Genomic DNA, 24,808 nt, shown 5'->3' with positions numbered 1-24,808 from the left:
TCACTTGATGTTGATTTTCCTTTTTTGGATGTGATTGACATCCCCATTATACTCCAGTCTGTATTCTGTTCTGAGATGGCCAAGCTGAATCCTACTTTAACCAAATCTAAACACAGTGCAGAATCCTCACTGGAACGAAGATAAGAATTTTAAATATTCTGAATAGACTCATCCTTGAACCTCTGAATAAGTGGTTATGTGCATTTCTACGTATGTGTCAGGATGAGATGGGTCTTAAAACCACAGAGGAAAAGTTATTAGTAAGTACAAAAAAAAGTACCTTGAAAGTAAATTGCTCGTTGAAGACAGGATTAAGGGTCTTTCGGTGGACTTTTGTCTCAAATTTCTTCTTTTTATCGGGCAGCAGAAACACTTTAACATAGGGGTCAGACGTGCCTCCCATGTCTAAGGCAGGCAGCTCAGCAGCCTGGATAATCCCTACCAGCAGCTGGAAAGAGAGACAGAATAAAGCAAACACAAACATTGGTGGACATTTTAGAAAAGATTGCTCACGATATTGCATATTGTGATCTCTCTCCCTCTTCCTCTTTGCTTTTAATAAACTTTTATTTATTTCTCTTATGAATCTAAACCCAGAAGGCAAATGAAGCAAGCCATATAGACTTCAGAAACCCAATTATGACAGATGCAGGCTCTGGGAAGCCTGGTTTCAAACACAAAAGAGGCTTTTAAAAGGTTGCTGATTACAGTTAAATATGGAATTCATATTTGCAAAAGGGTTGCAATCAAATAACTTTCCAGTTGCTAAAAGCCCTTGTGCATTATTATTTTTTTTTCCAGGGCATGATTTGTAAATGGAAATAAATTGTTAAACAATAACAAGTCTGTAATTATGAAGTAGGAAATTTTTATACTAAACTCAAAGCTTCAGACCAGCGCAGTAGAAATTTCTTAGAAATTGGGTAGCATTTTGAGATAAAAATAAGACGTGCAAGTTTCTATCATATTTGACCTTTATATGTATGCTGCCTACTTTTTATTTTAACTTACAGTAAAATCATTTATTCTGTTTAAATATAGGACATGGAGTCAAAGAATATAATCTCAGCTTCACATAAATGAAAGCAAGATTACAGATATGATTTTTAATGTTTTAAGTGACCAAGTTTCTGATTTTTTTTTCAAATGCAGAGATTTCTCCATGTCTTTTTTTCAGTGATAAATTCTTGTATTACTATGAATGGGAGTGTAGCTGGCATTGTTCATGTTTTTGCAAAGAGAATAAAAGGTGTGAGCGGATGATCCTAGAGGTGTTGTCATCAGACATTTTGTATCAACAGACTGGTTTAGACCCACATGGAAAACAAAAATAGACCCTTGTCCATAAATGCAATTACATTATGGCTTTACACATCAGGCCTGAAAATTTGAGTCTGACTTTTTAGCCAATTCACTTCCTTTAAAAAAAAAAAAAGTCACATTCATTTTCCGTAAAATTGACCCACTGTGTTGGTAAGGACACTTTGGCTAGTTGGCTCAGTTTTTATCTGGGACCCATACTCTGGATGATTGTTGTTTCCGTTTTAGTGCTCAATATATTTGTGACAGCATCATACAACAGTAGCAATAAGAGTGCTGGATTGTACATATGCAAAACATAAACAGATGGTCAAAGAACAGCTAAAATAGACATCAGGTTATAAAGACATGATGAGTAAAGCAAATGGTTTGTCTCTTGGTTTGCCAAGTTGGTATTTGGAATTTGCCTTTAGGTAGCAATGTGAATAAGCAAGATTCTATTTCCTCCTCACTTTGTAAAAAAATTTTGATGTTTATTTATTTAGAGAGCGAGTGAGCCAGGGAGGAACAGAGAAAGAGGGAAATGGAATCTCAAGCAGGCTCTGCATTGGCAGCACAGAGCCCGATGCCGGGCTCGATCCTACGTACCGTGAGATCATGACTTGAGCCAAAATCAGGAGTCAGATGCTTAACTGACTGAGCCACTCAGGTGCCCCTTCTCCTCACTTTTTGAAAGGAATTTTCTTTTGGGAAGGAATGCAGTTGTCCTATAACCTAAACTCTTTAAACCTAGGTGACTTACATTCTAAAGAGTTTTGGAAATTTTTTGACAAGGGGTGGAGTTACTTCTTCCAACTCCCCCCTCTTCTGCTTGGAAGATAAATATCACATTTCTCTCTGCCATGAAAGCCTCTCATTTAGAGTACTTTACAGTTGTGTTTTAGTTTTTGTAAGCAAACATGTATATTTGATTATAGCTTAATATATAAAATTCCTCACACTATATTTCATGACTCATAGATTCATTTTATAAATTAGATTAGCTGAGAACTTTTGGAAAAAAAATCAATGCATACTAATTAAAAAATATTTCATCAGGTGGACTCTCCTAGACCTCAGAATGAAATACCTTTTTAACAATTTGATGTTTGCTAGAAAGGGAACAATAAAAGCACTCATTACATATGAGTAAGAAAAATGCTATTTTCTTAAAAATTCTTTATAAAATGATACTTAAAGAATTTAAGCTGACTTAGAAGTTTCAAAATTATGACTAACCAGGATGAGATACCACTAGATTTCTACTGGGTAATATGAAAGTAGAATAAAGTATTAAAAAATACTGGATACACATATAAAGGAAGGTTAAATTTCTGGAAAAAATGTTACATGTTAAGATAACATGTATTGACCTTCATCTTTGCCAGAATATGTAAATAATAGGAAGTTTTACTCTCAACCAACTCCTGATGACCAAATTTTGGTAGCTGGGATAAAAATGACCACAAATTCCCTATTTTAGTTATAATTAACTATAAATTCCCTATTTTAATTAACTATTAACTATAGTATGCCTATAGATGTGTATAAATCCATACCTATAAACTTGTATCTGTAACCAAAATGCAGCTTTCTAGAATGTATTATGAAATGACTAGCCATGGCTGTAATGAAGCTGATCAAATAAACGTTTTTAGTATGATAGAGCATATCAATACATTCTTCATGAAGAACTCTCTAGAAATTTGGAAAGTGAAGACATTACTTAAACTGTCAATTTCTAAAAATAAATAAATAAATAAATAAATAAATAAATAAATAAATAAATATTCCTAGAATTCTTGCAACTGTGTAGAGCTCTCATAGTGTTACTGACTTTGGACTTCGGTGCTCAAAGTTGAGCATTGGTATTTGTTCTATTTATTCATTCCTCACGAAACTGGAAATAACACAAGCTGTGTTAGTAGTAAATGTATTTATATTATCACTTTTTTTTCCTCTAAAAAGATGAGAGAAGCAAAACAACAGAGACAGTTAAAACTCTGCTTGTCAGATGTGGACACTGTCCTGAAGATTCTTAACAGCCTGATCTCTAATTCCGCTGACTCCACTAATTCTTATCTAGCTTTTGAATTTAACAGTTCAGAAGATAGAGAGACATGGTCAATTTCATGTGTCCTAGAAGGTTTTTTTCTTTTTTTTTAAATGTAGGGATTTTTAACCTTTATCTTTGAGCTACCTCTATAACACGGTTACTAAAAGGTACCTAATACTATCATTTATCTAGGTGTCACTTCGTGGCTTTTTGAGAAATTGAAGCAGGAATGATTGTTATATTACTGTCTTCAGTTCCTTGTCACTTTTTGGGCAGAAGTCACAGGCACTAGAAATGACGTTGCTGGTCTTTCTACTTTTCAAGAACGGTTAGCTTATGCATGCTAGGAATTTTACCTGGTATCATATTATATAAGGCATTTGTGCCTTTGAAATTCATGGAAGGCAATTAATTTTTCATCTTGGATTCCTTATCACACAGTTACATTTTGTTTTACTGTTATTTTTTGAGAGAGGAGAGGGTGGGGTAGAGGGAGAGAGAGAATCGTAAGCAGATTCCACGCCCAGCATGGAGCCCAATATGGGGCTTGATCTCCCAACTGTGAGTGAGATCATGACCTGAGCTGGAATCGAGAGCTGGATGCTTAACTGACTGAGCCACCCAGGTACCCCTACATTTTGTTTGGAAGCTTTGGTTGAATGGTGGTTTACTTCAATGGTTCCTCACCCTGTTTGGATCTAAATTCCATACATTCCAGGAGAGATTGTTCAAGCTCAGGCTGAGGGGCCAGTGGAGGTGACACTGTGGCTGGGAGCTGTCAGAATCAGACTGACTACTCCCAAGTTCATTTGTATTCTGCTTGCCTGCTGTAAGTGCCATAAGCAGATGTAATCGGTTGAATACTGTGAATTCTAATTACCAGAAGTTAAATTAGCAAGTAGGGGACTGCCTGTACTTCGATTTCATCCATAGCTTTGATAATTGCATTTTCCCCTCGCAGCAAACGAAATGTTTTAGGAAGTATCTTGCTTCAATTTCTACTTGGTAATTTCAGAAAATGTAATGGAATTAGAAGTCATTTCCTCCACCCCCCCCCCCCCCATACCTGGTTATTCTGGAAATCGTAATCCAGCGAATATTGAAGTTTCCCCAATTTCTCCTCTTCTTTGGGTTCTTCTTTTTCTTCCCCATCAGTCAGTCCGGTTTCAGCATCATCATCCTTTAGAGCCTATGAGTAGGGAATGGATTATATGTGAGCTCAAGTGAATTCATGGAAACCCATATTCACCTGGGCCTCTGGTTATACTTCCAAGCTGTTAGAAGCAAAAGCACAAAGATGCTGGAAATCCGTTTGTCTGACACACATTCACATTTGCTGCTTAGATAACTTTTAAAATTCCACTTGTGCACGGAATTTTTTTCCCCAACCAGCAAGCAACATGGAAGCAATGGAAGAAGCCCCTCAGAATATTGCAAGCAAAAAATGTAAAGTCGTTGCAAAGAAAATGTCAACTTGGTATCATGTTTGGCTTTGATAAAACTGCTTCTTTCAGAGATATGATAAACATGCTATTAACCAGGCCAGGTTTCACATTCATGTAGTTTAAAGAGATCGAAGCATCATGTAAAACATCATCGTTACATGCAGTGGAGTACTTGTATGAAATGCGTGGCCTTTTCTTGCCTTTTTTCCTATGAGAAAGGTAGCCGAGTAAGTGATTCTCCAAGACTTTTAATTTCCTATGTTTCACATGTACGTTTCTAATGGTTATGGAAAAAGTGGAGATAACATGCCACCAGCAAATGCATGTTTAGAGAAAAATCTATGCCATGTCTAGTTTCAGTTTACCATTTCATTTTTATAACAGCTCCACAGAAAGCTAGGCTGAATTAAATTGATTTATGGGTCTGTTTTATATTAAAAAAAAATAAAAGCAGTTATGTTTGCCATTTTGTCAAACTGAAATCAGTATAAACATTTGTTTTGCATTAGTGAACAAAAATCATGGTACTGAACTCTCAAAACCCAGTTTGGACCAACTGAATATTCTTGATAACCTAAAACTGAAGTGTACTGTAAATTGAAATACTAGAAAGCTCATTATTTGATAAAATACATTCAGATGCTCCTCTCTTTTGAAAGTGTATATTTTCCCATTAAGCACAATAGTTGTGCTGAAATAAAAGAAGTTATAAAGGTAAATATTAGGACTTTTTTTTTTTTTAGGGATATGGATTCTTCTTGCCTTACAGAATTAGAAAAAAAAATTTAAAAAACTTCACATAGTTATTCAGAATTAAAAAGTGATAAAATTACATTTCCCTGACTACTAGTGAGGTTGAAAATTTTTAAAATCTTTAACCGTTTGTATTTTTTCTTCTGGGGACTACTTGTATATATCCTTCGCTAAATTTGCTAGCATTTTGTTCTGCTCTTACTTATTTCTAGAAACTCTGTATTTTACTGGTTTCAACTTTTCTGTGGGTGGGGATATATATATATATATATATATGTATATGTATATATAAATATATATATGTGTGTGTATATATATATATATATACATACATACACACCCACGCACCCACACACACACACATATATTTACTATATATATAGTAAATATTCTTCCCTAGTGTTTGGTTATGGCATTTTCATTGCTGTGTGTGTGTGATAGATTGCTTTATATCTATGACAAGGTAAAGGAATCTTAACTCTTGTCATCGACTTAGATCGGAGAATCCTTGTAGAACTCAAATTCCAGAAGCATACCCAGATTTCAGAAAGGCATGAGTTGTCAAACTACAGCTCCATTACCCAACCTCTCCCCACCTTCCAGATTGTATGATCTTTCTTCTCTGTTAAGAGAAAGCTTTACTATTAACTCATCCACTTATACAAAGGGTCTCTGCTTCAAAAAGGCACTGAATTGACAAGATTGTCCATTTTGGCTCTTTTCACTAACTCCAATTCGATCCTTAAAAAAAAAAAAAAAAGTGGAGATGTGGTGGCATCGTATCACTCATTTGGGTGGGAGGATCATATAGAGTTGAGCTGTAGTTAGAGGTGCCTCCCCTACTCTGTGCTTCTGGAAAATTTTCAGGAGCCTACAATGAGTTTGGAAAATTGAATATTACTGTTATTATGTGTGGGTAGAAACTTTCACAAATCTGGTTAGCCATACACCATTTCATTTGGAAAGTTCATACTTAGATGTTTTCCTGACTGGTAAAATGTTGATGTGCTTACTGATAGTCAAAGGCAGGAAACAATTAATGTAATTACTTAAAAACTTAATCTTTCAACTTGGGTGGGTTGGGGGGGGGGAAGTCATTAAAGGGAACACAGTAGCAAAGTGACCAGAAAAGACTACTGAGTTTAATTAGAGGAACTGAGGCCCTTTCAAAACCTTGGCTGCATGTTAAGTCTTTAACACTCTAATCGATGTGCCTAGGAAACTACAGCTTAGGTAAATTGCCTCCCTGTAAGATTTTTAGTTTTTAAAAAGAATGGCAAACTATTTAATGCATATTTCTGTCTAAAAAATCTACACGTTACTCTATGATTATCAAAAAACTCATGGATTAAAATACTTTCTCAAAAGTCTCTTTCAGAACTGACAATTTACATATCATGTTTCATCCGAGTGCAATTTGAGATAGCGGAGATATTAAATCTCCTTCTTCCTAAGCGGTTTTCGCCCTAATAAAAGGTGCAGGACCATCTCTGCGATTATTCTGCATGAAATAGGGCTAAATTTTTGATAATTTCTCCGTGTCACTGTTCATCACTGAAATGATTAAGTCTATTCTTGTCCTGAGGGCTGAGCTCAAGCAGGACATCTTCTGTACCATCACATTAAACTCAGATTTATTAAATCAGTAGCTATTATAATATCTCAAGAGCAATACCCCTCCACCCCCTACCCCCAACAAAATGCAGAGGAAAAAGCTTGTAAACCCAGCAGTTTTGATGGTTTGCTAAATTGCAGTAGTGAAAGGTATCTTAGGAACATCAGATCTTATTTAAAATTTCAAAGATTTGGTGTACATGCTTCTGGCTTGCTTCGACATTCAAAAAGTGCTTAATTTACAAATCATTAGAAAGAGAAGTTATTCTAAGTTAAATTGTTCAGATTTGGATTTGATAAGGCACACTTAAAAAGTAGCACAAGGGACTGGATTTTCTTTCCATGCCCATCAGTTAAAAACTTGAGCTTTCTAATACTGTTGTATTTAATCAGTTAGGAATGGTTAAAATGAGAATCCTTTATCTTAAGAAAAAGAAATCAATTTAGTTCAGCCTCTTGATGTGTGTCAGAATGGTACACCCTGAGCCGTGGAGCCCCAGCGGCCAGGCCACTAAATGTATCCGAGCGTTGACTAGGGGTTTCTAAAGAGCAGAGGAAACCTACCGCAAGGGACAGTCCAGAACAGTCATGAGACATAACACAGATAAGGAGGACATAGAAGGAAGAAATAAAAATTAAAATATCCACACACATTAGTGAAAACCATGGAGAAATGACCATTCCAGACCTATGACTTTGCAAGTTGGTATTGCCTCTCTGCATTTTCAGTGTTGTCAAGCTTTAAGGAATTAAAAAAAAAAAAAAATAAAAATAAACCCCTTTAATTATAAGTCTCACTCTGTATAAACACATTATTACCAGTTAGTTTGTCATTGCGGGATTTAAAGATTCCTAGTTGGTTGTGAAATTTTAACATAGAGACGGATAGCCATGAGCATGGAAATTTGAATTTCTGTTCATTCCTACACAGATTGAAATGGTAAAAAACTTACTGGTGGCCCTGGAGCCCATGTATCTTAAAAAATCCTATATAAAATGCCTCTTGCATCTGTTCTGTTTGTAAATGAGAGTCATAGACTGTACTTGTTTTTCCCATTTTCACATAAATATTACGTTTAAAATATTCTGAAAATGTAATTATTTAAGAATAATTTTCTTAAGTTTTTTTGTTAAATTTTTCTTTAAGTTTTCTGTTTATACTATTTTGAATTTGGATGACCGACATTTGACATACATCCTAAAACTGTACATTCTATTTTGCTTCATCATCCTTCCTCCTAAAAAATAGAACACATTATTAACTACTGTTGCCTGTCTTAAAAAGAACCTTAAGCTACTGTTACACAACTGGGCCTCTTTTTATTTGTCCAAATTGTATTTCATTCTGTACACTTAGTTATTCATAAAATAAGAGCTCCAAAATCCTGTATGGACAAGTAATATACTTGAAAGGATGAGATCTTTTTGAGTGGTTGAAATCTTGACTACTTTGTTGTAATAGTAGATTATTATAAACTATCACTGACTTCCTACTAGTATTCCTTTTTTACTTTTTTCTCTTCCCCTCCCATCCAAAGGAATAGGTGACCCATGAAAAATGAACCACTATCAATTTTCTGTATTTAGCATTTTGAGATCTTGGTCATTTATCCAGGTCATAACAGGGGTAATAAACACCACTACTATACTATAAATTACAATCTTACATCATACATAACAAATTCCACAAAGAAAAATACAAATTTCTTATGTGAGAAAAGAATGATACAGTTACAATTTAACATTATTTGGTGCTTTTGTTAATTCTAGGATTTGGGAAAATGACATTTGACTTGTAGTTGTGAAAACGATAGGGCTGTATTTTCGTGTTGTTTCATAGATACAGCTGAAATTCATCTACACATTCAGTCCATGTCTGTATAGCACACTGTTTTTATGCTAATCTCACAATACATTGTTCAAAGAAATCTCTATCAAGTTCTGCTTGTTATAGAAAATGTTGAAATAAAGCAAGACATGTTTTCAAATTTCAGTTTCTATGTAGCAAATGAACTACAGAGAAAAATCTTTATTAGACCTCTGTGGTTGAATGTGGGTGCATGGACTTCTGTGGCTGTGATTAGAAACATTCAGAAAAATGTAAATCTTGTTGTTTTGTGCTCAGGACAAAGCTCTCTGAGCAGGAGTACAGGCGCTCCATCGATTCTATAGCTCTGAAACCAAACACAAGTTCAGTGAGTGCAAAAGAGACTTTGCGAAATTGTCAATAGACATTACAGAGTCTTTGAGAAAAAGTGTTTAAAACTCAAGGTGGGGAGTGGGGTTGATGCCCTGAGTGTATGTTTAAGTAGGAAACTGTGCAAATGTACTAGAAATGCCCTCCTTGACTAAATTGTTCTTAATGAGATTCACCTATATAAGAGTTCAATTAATAGTAATTAATACTATGTAAAGAATTTTAAAAACTGTCAATATCTGTTGCTATTTGGGAATAAATAGAACTTTTCAATTTGAAGGGAAACAAAGGTAATTGAGAATGTTATTTCTATGAAAAAGCTCTACATTTACATTTTTAATATGAATTAAGTGTTTGTTTTAGAGATAAACACTATGAATATGATTCCAAAAAATAATGAAGAGGGCTTTAATTTTAATTATTAATAGTAAACTTTATTCTGAACCAAATCATCCAGTTAATTTAGTAAATGTAGACAACACTGTAAAGAACATCCAAAGCCTTGGGAAGATAACCCAGCTGGATGGATTTTATAATCTGTGTTATGGTTTAATTGTCCCTAACTTAATGAAACAAGAATTTTGCCTTAAAATTATACCTTGTTCTTTAGGACTAGCTAATAGTTCTCTCCCTTTACCTGGTTAATTCACTATTCCTGAGCATTAATTATTGAGATATATTTCAATATGATATGTAGAAATGGTAATTTTCATCAAGTATGATCAGTAGCCATAAGTCTCAGTTACTTAACAGAGATTATGAACAGTGATGTTAGAAGGGCGCCTTTCCCAAGAGGGGGAACATTCAGATACCCTTTATTCTGTTTCTCTAACTCTAAATGCAATTAAGACTGGCTGAACAGATGTAGTCAAAATATTCAGGCATCATTCCAGTATGCTGGACCTGTCAAGATGGCCCTGATGGTCATGGATGCCCTTTTCTGGTTCATATGCTTAAGAGACTGGAAAACCCTACCAAATGTTTTCATTGCACTTTGGGATGTTCAGTAGTGACTGAAAGGATTGCAAAGCATTTCTACAGCAGTGACATCTGTCCAGAATTTGTTGATATCTATGCTTATCTGGCATAAAACAATAAACCATTTATTAACTGTCAATGAAGTCATCTAAGAAGTAATGTGGAATGAATACATTACCTGATCTTTCATGGTCTTCCCTAAGTCTTTCACATCTTTCATGTTAATGGCATTCTTGCCTCCCTTTTCTTTTCCCTTCTTCTTGTTTTTCTTTTTGAACAAACATTTCTTACAGATACAAAAGCAGCAGGTCAGGACTAAAAGGACGGCGACTATGGCTATGGCAATTAAGGCCCACGGTGGCACTGAAAGAGGAAAATAGGCAGAGAGCATTAGTAATAAACATTACATATGCAAAGTCTTTTAACTCATGGGCTACAAAGATATTCACTGATTAATTTGCATCTATTGAGTGCTCCAGGCACACTGTTCTGTGCTATGTTACCCGTGTTTCCTCTGGCAGGATGATGGTTTCTATTGTTTCCAATTCACCCTTCCCCACAGGTTCAATATTCTTTCCTCCAAGTTAGAGTTCCATGAATCCATTCCTTCCTTCATTCAGAGCACAGCTTTGGAGTTTGGCCTTTGAGTTTAAATACTGGCTCCACCATTTATTAGCTGTGTGACCTTGAGCAAGTTACCTAACTTCCCTTTGCCCTCCGTCTTCTCACCTCTAAAGTAGAGGTAAATTGGTAGGTATCATAGACTTTTTGAAGATTAAAATAAGATGTATTTCATGGCACATGGTAAATGCTTAATACGTATTAGCTGCTGTTACTCATCTATTACATACTAGAGGTTCTATGAATATGTTTTGGGCATAATGGGAGGGACAGACGTCAATCAAATAACCAGAGAAAATAAATAACATAATGATAATAAAGGTTAGGAAGAAGTACTTGGTGCTCTGCAAGTTACCTACTCTAAAAGTAGGACATTGGCCTGTTCAAGGTCTCCAGAGGCAGGGCAGAGTGTATGTGTTCAACGGCTCTAAAACCAGGCACTGATTCGGGCTTGGCCACTTTCAGGCTGTGTGACTCTGGCTAGATGGCGTAACTGTTCTGAGTTAGTTTCCTTCACGATAAAGTGAAGATAACAGTGGTACCCATTTCATCTCCTTTGAAAATTAAGGGAGTTAATATACTAAAAAATTTAGAGTGGCATCCAGCATATAGCAGAATTCATTGGCTATTTTTAAGGCATGGGGCTAAATATTATGGGTAACACAGAACACTCAGAGTATATGTGGGGACATAAAATACGCACACTAATAAATACACATTGAAAAACGTAGAGTTCAGTGGCTATACCAGGGAGAATCGAGAGGAAGAAGAGGTGATTTTTAGGTAAGAAGAGAGGCTTCAGGTTTGAAGGCTCTTTTTAAAATAATAAAGAATATATAAATAAATATACTCAAACACATAAACATTTTTCTATTACAGTTGTCCATCTACTAAAAGTCAATCCATTTTCTTATTTGGCATATCGTATACCGTGTGCTTATATTAAAAAAAAACAAACTCTTGTGGAAATGTTTAAGATTTCATTTTGCCTGGAAAGGAATTATTCAATTATTGAGATTGATCAGAAGAAATAATTAGATTTGCCTGTTGTAATTAAGAAAAGACACTGGACATTGAAATGGTAAGAAGAGGTACTATTTTCTTCCACCTACATAAACATCATTAGTATCAGTGATTGCTGAATACAAGTCAGGAATGCTTTGATAAAGTAAAAGCACTTAAAAATTAACCTCTTCAAAAAACTGAGAAAACCCACTCTTAGCTGTCCTCCTGTGTTTAGCTTTATAATGTAGAATACTTACCATGCATATTATTATTCTAGCTTACGATTGGCTGATAAATGTTAGACTATATAAAAGCACAACTTCTGAAATTGTGTTTTTAGCCAAAGAAATATTTGAAAGTTATATATAAGCCAACACCAAATGACATGTTTTATGTTCTGTAATCTCATTAAACAATCATATTTTTAAAAATGTAAATGAAACTTATGTAACCAATGAATATCATTCATAACACCTCATTTAAAACCTTCTGCCTCTTTTGATCTAGTTAAAACCCTGCCATGCATGAACGAAAGAGTCTACATATTCATTGCAGGCAGGACAGTATTAATAATGACCCTTCATTTTGAGCCTCGTAAATTATTCTTCTAGTTGGACTTGTATGATAGTCTCTCAGAGAGCTACATAAAAGTCTCTTAAATTACAGAGATCACTTGACAACTTCACAAAAAGAAAATAGACAGTGAAAGCATGGGGACATTATTTAATCAAAAGGAATTAAAGAAATAGGAACATAGGATTATAGGAGGAAATCTTACATACTGCAACCTGAAGGTAAATTATAACCACTGAGAAAATCTTATTTTGTGACTTTTATTTCTTAAAGTGCTACCATACTCTAGGTTGGATCTTCTGAGTAGCTTAATTTTAACTTGGAATATTCTATAATGAATATATGAAATTAACAGGATTTGTCTCACAAGTTACCAGCACCTTGAGATAGAATTTAAAAACCTGAAGGGTATCATTTTGTGTACCCATATGAAAACCTGACTGAATAGATACTTGGAATATAAACCACCATTTATAATTAAATTCAGTTATTTGAATTGAATTACCACCTTAAATGCTCCTGTGGAGAACAGCCAAATATTTGGAATTTGGGAAGTTTAGTAAGAAACACCATCTATAGGATAATTCATTAGTAGTATTTATAGAAATGTTTGAATATTAGTGAAAAAATCTCATGAAATGTATTTTATATTAGGCTAAAAATTGAAAACTAAATAGGGGCTAGCAACTGCTACAACTTTATATGTTATCTCAATATTCATAGCAGGTTTATTCATTATCCCTTTAATTGTATACAGGAAAAACTGTATAAAGAGGAAAAAATATAGATCCAATAGTTTGAGAAATTCAAAATATCTTTACATTAGTAGGTCCAATAGTTTGAAAAGTTCAAAATATCTTTAGTAGGTAAAAAATGTACGTATCTTAAATGTATACAAAGGAAAAATCTTTAGCTTTGAAACCTTTTTAATAAAACATTTTATATTAAAAAAGTGAAAATAAATGACAGCATAAGATGCTGCCAAGTGTGATTTCCATAATAAAGTATAGCTTCAACAAAAAATGGGCTCAGAAAAATACTGCTTTTGGCAGAAAGCTATTAGCTTATTATTATTGCTACCCAACTATCATTAAATGGAATTTCATAACAAGAATTTTAACATTTAACTTAAAGACCTTTCAGCAGAAAATAATAGACTAGTGTAGAAGTTTTCCATTAGAAATGTGATTTTCATTTTCCAGTTAATGAATTAATCGCACATTATTTAACCCAAAGGTAAACTGATGCATAAGAATTAAGTCAAAGTCAATTTTAAACTGCTTCTGGTGTTTTAACTTAGACTTTGTGATAGGAAGAATTATGGTTCTTCTGAAATGTCCACATGATATTCTCTGGGACCTGTGAATATGTTACCTTACAATGGCAAAATGACTTCACATAGATGATTTAGGATCTTGAGATGGGGAGATTACTCTGGGTTACATCCAGATAGAACTGATGTCATTACTAGAGTCCTTATAAGTCAAAGAGGCAGATAGGAATTTCAGAATCAGAAAGTGGAAGATTCTGTGCTTTTGATTTTGACGATGGAGAAAGGGACCATGAACCAAGGAGTGTCCTCTAGAAGCTGGAAAAGACAAGGAAATGCATTCTCCCATACAGTTTTAAGAAGGAATCTATTCATACAACCATTATGGAAAAGAGTATGGAGATTCCTAAAAAAATAAAAAAAATACAACTACCATATGATCTAGCAATCCCATTCTAGGTATATATCTCAAGGAAATAAAAAAAAATTACTATTTTGAAGTGGTATATGCACCTCTATGTTCACTGTAGTATTATTGTTCATAATAGCCAAGATGAAGAAACTGATCCTGGGTGGCTCAGTCGATTAAGAGACCAACTCTTGATGTTGGCTCAGGTCATGTTCTCACTGTTTGTGGGATGGAGCCCCACATTGGGGTCTGTGCTGACATCATGGAGCCTGCTTGGGATTCTCTCTCTTCCTTGTTCTCTGCCCCTCTCCCACTTGTGCTTACTCTCTCTCTCTCACTCTCTCAAAATAAATATATCTTAAAAAACAACAACAACCTAAGGGTCCATTAATGGATGAAGGGATAAAGAAAATGTAATATATATGTATGTTACACACACACACACACACATACACATACACATGTACATATACATACACACATACACAATTGGAGTATTCTTTGGCCATAAAAAAGAAAGAAATCCTGCAACTTGTGGCAACATGGATGGCTCCTCAGGGCATTATGCTGAGTGAGATAAGTCAGTGATAGAAGTTGTACAGACAAGCCCTGTATGATCATGATTAAATGCAAAACCTATAAAAGTGGAGAACTCCAGGAAAGAGAGTAGAATGGTGGTTATCAGGGACTGGGGGTTGGGATAAATGGGAAGATGTAGGTCAAAGGGTACAAACTTTTAATCAGAAGATGAATAAGTTTTGGGGATGTCATGTATAGCACAGTGACTACAGTTAACAATACCGTATTGTGTAGTTGAAATTTGCTGAAAGAGTAAATCTTGTGTTCTTACCACACATGCTTAGTTATGTGAGGTAATAGCTATATTGATGAGCCCTATTGTAATTATTTCAAAATATGTTTATCAAGTCATTCCAATGTACATTTTAAATTTAGACAATGTTATTTGTTAATTCTATCTCAAAGTTGGGGATTAGAAAAGGAATCAGCACTTCTGACAGTTTGATTTTAGCTTGGTGAAACCTATTTTGGACTTCTGATCTCCAGAACTAGAAAATAAGAAATGTGTGTAGTTTTACATCTGTGGAATTCATCATAGCAGGGATAGAAAACTCGAGATACAAAACAGACCTCAAGAGATAGGTGGTATGCGGCACATAGATGATCATACAATTGGAATATTACTGTGGACTATTGCTATATTTTCTGTGATCTTCTGATTTACCCCCTTTGTCTCTTCTGCAACCATTCTCATGACACTAACATTGTACCCAAGATAAGCAATGGCTTTCTTGTGGCCAAACGCAAGCAACACTGTCTGTGGTATGAGATCTTGATCATAAATTCCTTTTTGAAATGTCCTTCTGCTTTTGTTTCTATTGCCCTTACCTTCTTGCATGGGTCTGACATTTTCCCCCTTTCCTTTCCCATTCCCATGTCTTTAAATGGAGTTGTTATTCAAAGTTCTTAGCCCCTTGATCACCTTCACATGGACTCACTGTTGAGCCCATTCTTTCCCATGTCTTAAACTTTTACGTCAGTTATTCCATTCTGTCCCCTCTTGTATATGCTGGGTCTGTGTTTCCCACTGCCTCTAGACTGTTTCCTCTAGATGAATCTGTCGTCTTCTCAAACCAGTTCCCCAAGCTAGCTCTATGGGTCCTCTCAGTGCTTCAATTATTGCTGACCTCTTGACATGGGAACCATGTAGAAAATTTTATCCCAAGTCTGATTGCATGAAAAGTGGTGCCATTTCTTCTTCAATATGTTTTATGTTTCTTTTACATCTATTTCTACTTGTAAAGTAGCGGCCTGATGTTACCCCCATGTGACTGAGTCACCCATTGTTCTTTGTTCAGTTCTACCCCTGTATCTTTCTCAAGTATATTCCTCCTTTCTTGAAATGTTATTCTTCTTCTTCAGTCATTTAAGTGATTTCTGTATCTCAAGGCTCAGCAAAAGTGCCAGTGTTGACAGATTTTTAAATAAAGATATTAAGTATATTTTCTAAAATTTCCCCTCCAACCCAATAAGAAATACTATGTGGTGGAATACATTGGGTGGTTTGTATTAGGCTAGTAAAAAAAAAGGCACATTATTTAAAAATAAAAAAGAATCCAAATCTATACAAAGATATCAAAGGTATTTTAATATGCCCCCTTTCTACACCTGAAATTCACTTCTTAGTAACTCAAAACTCAGATCTTTGTGGATTATTTATGAACTGAAGTCCTGGTATTTAATGAAAACACAATAAAAATAATTTAGAACCACTTAGAAGTAAATTTGCATTAGCAGGTCTTCTTTTGGGGGAGACAAAAACCCAAACAACGATTTCCCCTTATCAGGAGAGGTCTTTCTTTCATGAGGAGTTGGCATAAGTTAAGCAGTCTAAAAAAGTAAGTATTAAAAAAAGTTTGTTTTAATGTTTATTAATTTTTTTGAGAGACAGAGCATGAGTGGGGGAGGGGCAGAGAGAGAGGGAGACACAGAATCCGAAGTAGGCTCCAGGCTCTCAACTGACAGACAATACAGAGCCTGACGCGGGGCTCAAAATCACAAACCACGAGATCATGACCTGAGCCTAGGTCGGACACTTAACTGACTGAGCCACCAGCCACCCCTGAAACAGTTTTGAATCAAACACATATTTATTGAACATCTACTTTCCTGGCATTTTTTACAGGGCTATAATACAGTCCCAAGCATGAAGCTTTCTATTTATTTCCTATGTGATAAAAACTAGGTCTTATTTACTTTTTTAAAAGAAGTAAAATTATATTTGCCAAACTTGGTACTTAGAGCATAATATGGTGTTTTCAGATAGAAGCTACATGCCTTGATGTGCTGTTGTGTACAAATTTAGTGCTCTAGGGGGACATTTATTGATGAAAGCAACTAGGTAAAGAGTCTTTCTACAATAAAAATGTTATTCTCAGATTGAAAAACATCATTTTCCCTGCTAGGGGGTTTTGGCACTAAACAAATATGTAAAAATTATTTACTTAAGGGGCTCTCAACTTTTTTTTTTAAGGTAGACACTCCAGATTTCCTGATCTTTCATAAAACATTGTGAAATAAAAGATGACACTATCACAGAGAACAAGGGTATTGCAGAGGGTACTTTTATGAGAGGAAAAATCTTACTGTTACTGAATAGTAGCCTTGGCTATCTAGTTTATGCCTCCAAATCCAAAGTCTGCTCATCAGACTCATGTTGTACCTCAGTCCTAAGAATTAACAGTTAGGGAGAGAAGCTTTGTAAAATTAACACAAAATGCTCTATGACCAAGAGAAGTCCTACCCTAGATTTCCTGATTCTGAGCTCTCACTTCTAAATAGATGGTTGTTTTGTTTTGTTTTGCATTCTCTACAATGCCAAACTCAGTCCTATCAGCTTAGTGCTCTGTAAATGTTAGGTGGCTTGAAAGAAACCCACAAAGCCATGCTCTTGAGCTCAAGTACAAGTAGAGTGGATGGTCAGTGAGGTACAGCATTCTCTTATATGTGTTTTCCTTAGGTCGGCTCCTCAGTCCTGTTTGCTTAGATCTGATTCTCTCCTCCCACAGTCCCAGTTAGTCAGCTACTGCTGTCTCGTAGGTTGGCAACCTTCTGGTGGATTTACTCACTGGGTTTTTTGATAACATCTAGGGTTTTTGTTTTTGTTTTTGTTTTGTTTGTTTTTTGTATTTCTGCCTTGATTTCACTTTCAATGGCAGCTCTGCATTATCTATTCATTCCATTCCCATTCATCATATTCAAAAACAATCTAAAATCCATATCTCTTTCACAAGATGAGCTGCATTTTCTCCTTGAGAAATGTAAGCTTGTACGTTTACCACAGTGCTAGCTATTTCAGCTGAGAGCTTCAAGATGATATAGGTAATACCGTTGCCATGGCCACTACAAAAATTCAGCAAGAACTTCAGACGTATTCTACCTTTGACGTATCTGTTTTGTCATGAGTGCCTCATCACTGCACTAATGCCTGTATAATTCATCTTATGAATAACTTACATATTTCTTCGTTCTTACATTCACTGAAGCTTTTTGCCAACTTCCAGGTTTACTCCAAACAATCCATCTTTCTAGAGTATCAGACATTGATGCAAGATGCAGGATTGAATATTAAGATAATTTACTGTTGAACAGTAAGAAAAATAATCTATTTCAAAGCTTTGCTTTTAGACTGTTTATGAACAATTTTATTTCTGAGAGAGAGAGAGAGAGAGCAGGAGAGAGAGAGAGGGAGAGAGGAAGACGCAGAATCCAAAGCAGGCTCCAGGCTCTGAGCTGTCAGCACAGAGCCCGATGTGGGGCTCGAACCCACAGACTGTGAGATCATGACCTGGGCCCAATTTAGACACTTAACCAACTGACCCACCCAGGTGCCCCTGTTTGTGAATAATTTTAAACGTACAAGGATAACTTTTCAAAAATCGGCAAAAAGCCGAAATAAGCCTCGGATTTTAAAGCTTTTTCTAAATTACAGAATGCAAATAGAACTTAAAAAAGAAAAAGCACTGGAACTATGTGGATTAATACATTCATTAACCATCTCTGGAGACAGCACATTAAACGTAAGATTTGAAACCCTGTACGAAGTCATCCAGAATATGGCTTAAGAACAAACTGACCATTCAAAGGTCTGAATGAAGAATTCCTCATTATACAGTGAAACAGCCTCAAAGATGATATATTCTTCGCGGCCGGGTATTAAGCAAACCTACTTTTTCCTCAGTCTTGAGGATAGAGTTCGAAGTCTCCATTGAATTATATGCCTCTTTTAAATTTAACCAAATCTATATAGTCTCGATGGGAAAATATATATGTGTGCGTGGTGTGTTTAAATTTGCACACAACTGGGAGTGTGTGGTACCTTTGTGGAGATTATAGTTCCTAGTCTAAATGACCTTTGGATTCCAAATTAAAAGCTCCTTTTTCAGATCATCAGGGTCAAATGCACAAAGATTAAGGAATTTAAAAAACTTATCCCTCCATTTGGTCATTTAACCTTTTTTTTTTCTTTTCTTTTTCTTTTTTGTCTTGGCAGTCCACTGTGTGCGTAGACTGTGCTAGGGATGATGGTAGAACAGAGAACACAGAGAAGGTAGGTCTCTTTCTTTAGGAGCTGGAGAAGACTAACTCCTAGGAAAAAAACTAGAAAGAGACATTACAGGCTTAAATACAGAATTCAGCAGAGTAGATGGGGTCTGTAGGTGGCAGGTTAGGTAAAGATAAGGTAAAGGGTCCTAGAGTTCCGTGAAAGCTCCAAGCATCACTGAGCTTGGAGCTAAGCTCCCAAACCTTGCTGGCTACACAGTGGACATAGCATTTTGGGGACTTTGGTTCTTTTCCTCCCTTCTTTGCTTCCTGACTCCCTCCCATCTTGTCTGTCCATCTGTCTGTCCCCCTCCCTCCTTTTCATCCTTAATCTTTCCTTCTCCTCTTTCCTTTGGTTTATTTATTTATTTATATATATGATTTATTGTCAAGTTAGCTAACATACAGTATATACAGTGTGCTCTTGGTTTCGGGAGTAGATTCCCATGATTCATCACTTACATACAACACCCAGTGCTCATGCCAACAAGTGCCCTCCTCAATGCCCATCACCAATTTTCCCTGTTGCCCCCCCCAACCCCCATTCCCTTCCACCCTCAGTTCATTCTCTGTATTAAGAGTCTATCTTACGGTTTGCCTCCCTCCCTCTCTGAAATTATTTTTTTTTTCTTTCCCTTCCCCGATGGTCTTCAGTTAAGTTTCTCAACATCCACATATGAGTGAAAACATATGGTGTCGGTCTTTCTCTGACTGACTTATTTCACTTAGCATAATACCCCCCAGTTCCACCCACGTTGTTGCAAATGGCAGGATTTCATCCTTTGGTTTTTAAGATTCCTTTTACTCTAACTTCTTACCCAGTGACTTCCTTGTTAAACAAAGCTCTCAATAAGAGAGCTCAGGAAAGAGTCTACATGAGATTTTTTTCTATCATAGTAAATAAAAATACAATTCCTTGTAGTAAACACATGTAGCCTCCCCTAAATAGCCTTCTTAACACATTGCACTTTCTCCTCTTACACGGTTCTGTTTAGCTTTTCAATATGTGCCCCTGACAAAAAGCAAACTGGAAGATAGGTCTGTGTAAATAGGTTGCAAAAATGATCCAAGCCATCGAATTGAGTCAGCTACCTGTGGCTTTTTAAGGCAGATGGATTATTTACATGGTAATGTAAGAGAGAAGCTTGCTCATTCATTCATTCATTCATTCATTGAGTGTCTATTTAACACATTAATGCTCAGGACATTGAAGAGACAATGAACAAGTTTGAAGTAATTTGCTTAAACAGTTTACAGTCCAGCTGGGCAGGTTTGATTAATATACATGAAGCAACTCGTGAACAACACTGGACAGCATGTTAAATGCCAAATTAAATGAGGTCTTTTGCTTGACTCTGATTCCATTACGTAGTCACAGCAATCTTACTCTACTTGTCGAATGAACACTTGTTTAGAATTATTTTTAAAAACATTAGAACTTAGTAAAATGGGAAATGTGCCTCTTTTTGCCCACAAACTCTTAAAAACCTGTTAATACATTAAAAAAAAAAAACAACACCTTCAGTAAAAGATAATGCTTTGGAAAGCACAAAATCACAACCTATACATTGATAAATGTTTACCAGAGCCTCTTTTTATCTGATTTCAGTATGTACTGTGCTACGGAACAGATTCACAGCCCCTGCTGAATAACGCAGTAAGGTTATTGATGTTTCTTGTTGAATGCAATGATTAGTCTTGATAACAAAAGTTAGTTGACTGAAGGCCCTTTTATCTGCACAGGTATTAATCAAATAATTAATTTTAGAAGATGTCTACAATAATAGTCTGCTTTCAACGATAAGGCAAAGTCATCCATATTGTCACAATATTGGAATGTCTGAAATTTGACATGGAAAATGATGTGGAGTCTTCAGGCAGAGATAAGCCCCAGCATGACTTCCAGAGGATTTAGATAAGGCTCCACAGAGAGCCCAGGAGCTTGCTGTCTGCAGGCTCCAGGGAGAAGTGCATTGGTAAACAGGAAGGGGTGCCAGGTAAGTTGGCAGAGGTGTGGGCGATTCATGGGCTAATCAGTTCCGAAGCCTTTGGAAGTTTGTAACAGTTTTCAATCATGCTGTGGACAACACAATTTCGTGGTTAAAGGGAAATCCATTTATCCTATCAAATTTGTAGCATGTCTTTCTTGAGTTCTGATTTCCAAGTTCAAAACTAAAAAAGATGTCTCAGGTTTTTCTTCACGTAGTGGAAGCTTTCTTCTTTTGTATTAAAAGGCTCCAAAGTAAAAATCTTTTGGATTCTGATTCAATTAGTATTTGGTTTTATTTTGAGGCTTTGAATTAACACTGTCCTCCCTTGGTTAACATTGTTAACATTGTCTTTAAACAGTTTTTATCTTTGACAAAGATGCCCAAGAAAAAAAAAATTTATTACAAGAATTGAATATGGTACCTGTCAGTAACTTTTGGATAATTCAATATTTGAGTCTCTACTTGTTTCTTTTCCAAGCAATCTCATATTATCATTAAATCCAATTATGATAAAAGAATATCAGTGAAACCGGCAGATCTATTCCCTGCTTCCTTATGTTATTGTACAACTTCAGGCCAGCACTAAAAGAAACAAAAATACCACTTAGCCTTATTACCTCCTGTTTTGGAAAGATTTTTCTCCCCTGGACTTTGTTTATTATTCTAGGGGCAAGTGACAGGTTTTTAGAATTACCTGTAACTTGGTGCAATTTGATTATACTGACAGGAGAACTGTGTGGTTGCTGTGCATGAACGAGGAAGAGCAGGATGTTTGAGTCTTTCCAGTCATAAAAGGGAAGAGTCAGGCTCATTAATTTCATTACTATACAGAGTGACAGGTAGACAACAGAGCAAACAAAGCCCCTTGCTTGTCTAGCTAGCCACAGGACATTTTGCCTTGATTATCCAATGGATTCCTGCTGCTACAGACCAAACTTATTAATTTTCCTCTCTGATGGTTGTTTTGTCTGTTTCTCTCAGTGTATTTGCCTCTATGGCAATTTGTAGCATCATTTCTTCCTTTTTTATTTCCTGGTTCTTGGATGTGAATTTTTATCTTTATTTTTCTACAATTCCTATGATTGTTGATTTATTTTCTGTTCTTGCTTTTGAAGGGACTTCCCTATGCCTGTCAATCTCCTATATAGTGACTTTTTTTTCCCTTTTAAATTGTATCTCTCTTCTGTTTAGAGTTGGTGCTTCAAGCACTGCACTGTGAACATATGACCTCAAGGCCGTGTGTGAATCTTGCTTGTTTTTGTAAATTCTCCCAGATCTCCACTAAGAATGTATAATTTTCCTTATTCTCTTTTCCCTGTCAAACTTAGTAATTTTTTTCCCTTAAAAGATTCCTTAATAGACTTCCTCCAAATGTCTACCTGAGTAATACCATACACGGGCCCTTAACATTATCTCTCATCCACATTGATTTATGCCTTATGACTTGTATTTTATACGTTGATCCTTGTTTTCTATAGCTTTGTAATTTGCCTCTTCACGATGGAGGAACTACCTGAAGAGGAATACTGTTGTCTTCCTTTCCTTGACCTTCCATGGAGTATCGGTTGGGTTTGGTACATGGGAGGTCATAAACAAGTGCTTCTTGAATAAGTGAAAGAAATAGAGGGAGAGAAAGTCCTCTTCAAATATTACACATAGTGAGGATATGGCTCTATTGGATTCCTTGTTCAAACTAAAGGGTATACTTTTTTTTAAATACCATATCACAGATCAAATCCTGAGAAAACTTTAGAGATAAATCATTTTTTTCCAGATCATTTAGAAAATTTGTGCAGGTATTCCTTATTTTTTCTTCTAGAACATTACGGAAAAAGCAATAAAGTTCATTTTTTTTTTCCTGCCAGTTATTTTTCCTAATTTTTATGTTGTATATCTCCTAGAAAGAGTCTTTTAAAAATTATGTTAGTAATGCTATATTGCTTTTCTTTCTTCTATCTAGCATCTGAAGTATTCACTAATACAATTTCTCATTTATTTAGTTCTTTCACTTTATGAGTCCCTTTCACATTTCCTCAGCCCATTTGACCCTAAAAACCACATTGCGGAGGGGCTAAGGTGGTAGGTGCCAGTATCTACATTTTATAAATTAGAACACTGAGGATCTGAGATGTGCTCCCATAATGTGATTCTCATTAGAGTTGGGATCAGACTTAGGTCTTCAATTTTCATGCTATTTCCATATATCCTGGCATTCTTTTGTATCCACACTGAAAATTGAGCAAATATTCACGAATTACATTATTGCTAAGAAGAGTTTAGTTTGGTGAACATATTTGTATAGGACTATCATGTTTCTTTTAACTGAAATAATTGTTTTAAGCTTATTTATTTTGAGAGAGAGAGAGAGAGAGAGACAGACAGACAGACAGACAGACAGGCAGAGAGAGAAGGAGAGAAACAATCCCAAGCAGGCTCCACACTGGCAGTGCAGAGCTGGATGCGGGGCTCAATCTCACAGACTGTTAGATCATGACCTGAGCCAAAATCATGAGTTGGACACTTAAATGGCCGAGCCACCCAGGTGCCCCTAACTGAAATAATTTTTGATTGTTAACACCAAATCAGTGAAAATCATTTGTCAAACATGATTGATAATAATCATGTCATCAACGGGCAATATTGGGCAATGTCATCAACGGGCAATAAGAAAGATCACGGACTTGACTCCAAGTTCTGCCCCTCAAATTGCTGAATAAATCTGATCCAAGTTATTTAAATTTTCTGAACCTCAGTTTAAATATCTATGATAGGTGAGTGGAGAGATGAGACAACGATATAAACTCTGTAGTGATTTGTGACATGTAAATTTGTAACGTGCAAAGTACTTAGTATGGTGGATAACCTGAAGGAGGGTTTTTAACTGTCAGTTATTCCATAGAGGACAAATTGAGGGGTGTTGGAGGGGAGGTGGACAGGGGATTGGCTAAATGGATGGTGGGCATTAAGGAGGGCACTTGTTATGATGAGCACTGGGTGTTATATGTAAGTGATGAATCACGGAATTCTCCTGAAATCAATATTCCACTGAATGTTAACTAACTAGAATTGAAATAAAAATTTGAAAAAATAAATAAAAGGTAAAAAAAAAATGCCAGGGCACCTGGGTGGCTTAGTCGGTTAGGCGTCGAACTCTTGATTTCGGTTCAGATCATGATCTCAAGGTTCGTGAGTTTGGGCCCTGCATCAGGCTCCATGCTGACAGCATGAAGCCTACTTGGGATTCTCTTTGTCTCTGTTTCTGTGCCTCATCCTTTCTAAAAAATAAACTTAAAAAATAACAAATGCCAGTTATTATTTGCCAGCAAGTCCTATTAAATTTCATAATTTGAAAATGCTTAAAACTTGACTTAAAAAACAAACTCTAAAAGTTATGTAGATGAAAGATGAAATACAAGCAATTTTATATGTATAATATAACTCCCAACATAACATGCTTTGCCCTAATGATATAGCAG

At 35.7% G+C, this 24,808-nt stretch overlaps 1 protein-coding gene across 4 annotated transcripts in view; it reads right to left on the bottom strand.

Annotated features, from left to right (window-relative positions):
• Positions 1-24,808, bottom strand: part of SYT1 (synaptotagmin 1) — a 557,388-nt gene that overhangs the window by 154,231 nt on the left and 378,349 nt on the right. For 3 of the 4 annotated variants that reach the window (XM_043561579.1, XM_043561578.1, XM_043561580.1), the window contains 3 exons: positions 10,521-10,705; positions 4,422-4,544; positions 281-448 (listed from right to left, as the gene is read on the bottom strand). In XM_043561579.1, the coding sequence (XP_043417514.1) occupies positions 281-448; positions 4,422-4,544; positions 10,521-10,705 (476 nt within the window). The remainder of the gene's footprint in view (positions 1-280; positions 449-4,421; positions 4,545-10,520; positions 10,706-24,808) is intronic. The other variant, XM_043561577.1, reaches the window with a different exon arrangement.

The sequence above is a fragment of the Prionailurus bengalensis genome, chromosome B4, assembly GCF_016509475.1.
Source record: "Prionailurus bengalensis isolate Pbe53 chromosome B4, Fcat_Pben_1.1_paternal_pri, whole genome shotgun sequence".
In the NCBI taxonomy this organism is placed as follows: domain Eukaryota; kingdom Metazoa; phylum Chordata; class Mammalia; order Carnivora; family Felidae; genus Prionailurus; species Prionailurus bengalensis.
Note: the sequence above shows the minus strand (reverse complement) of the source record. Positions and strands in the feature narration are given on the sequence as shown.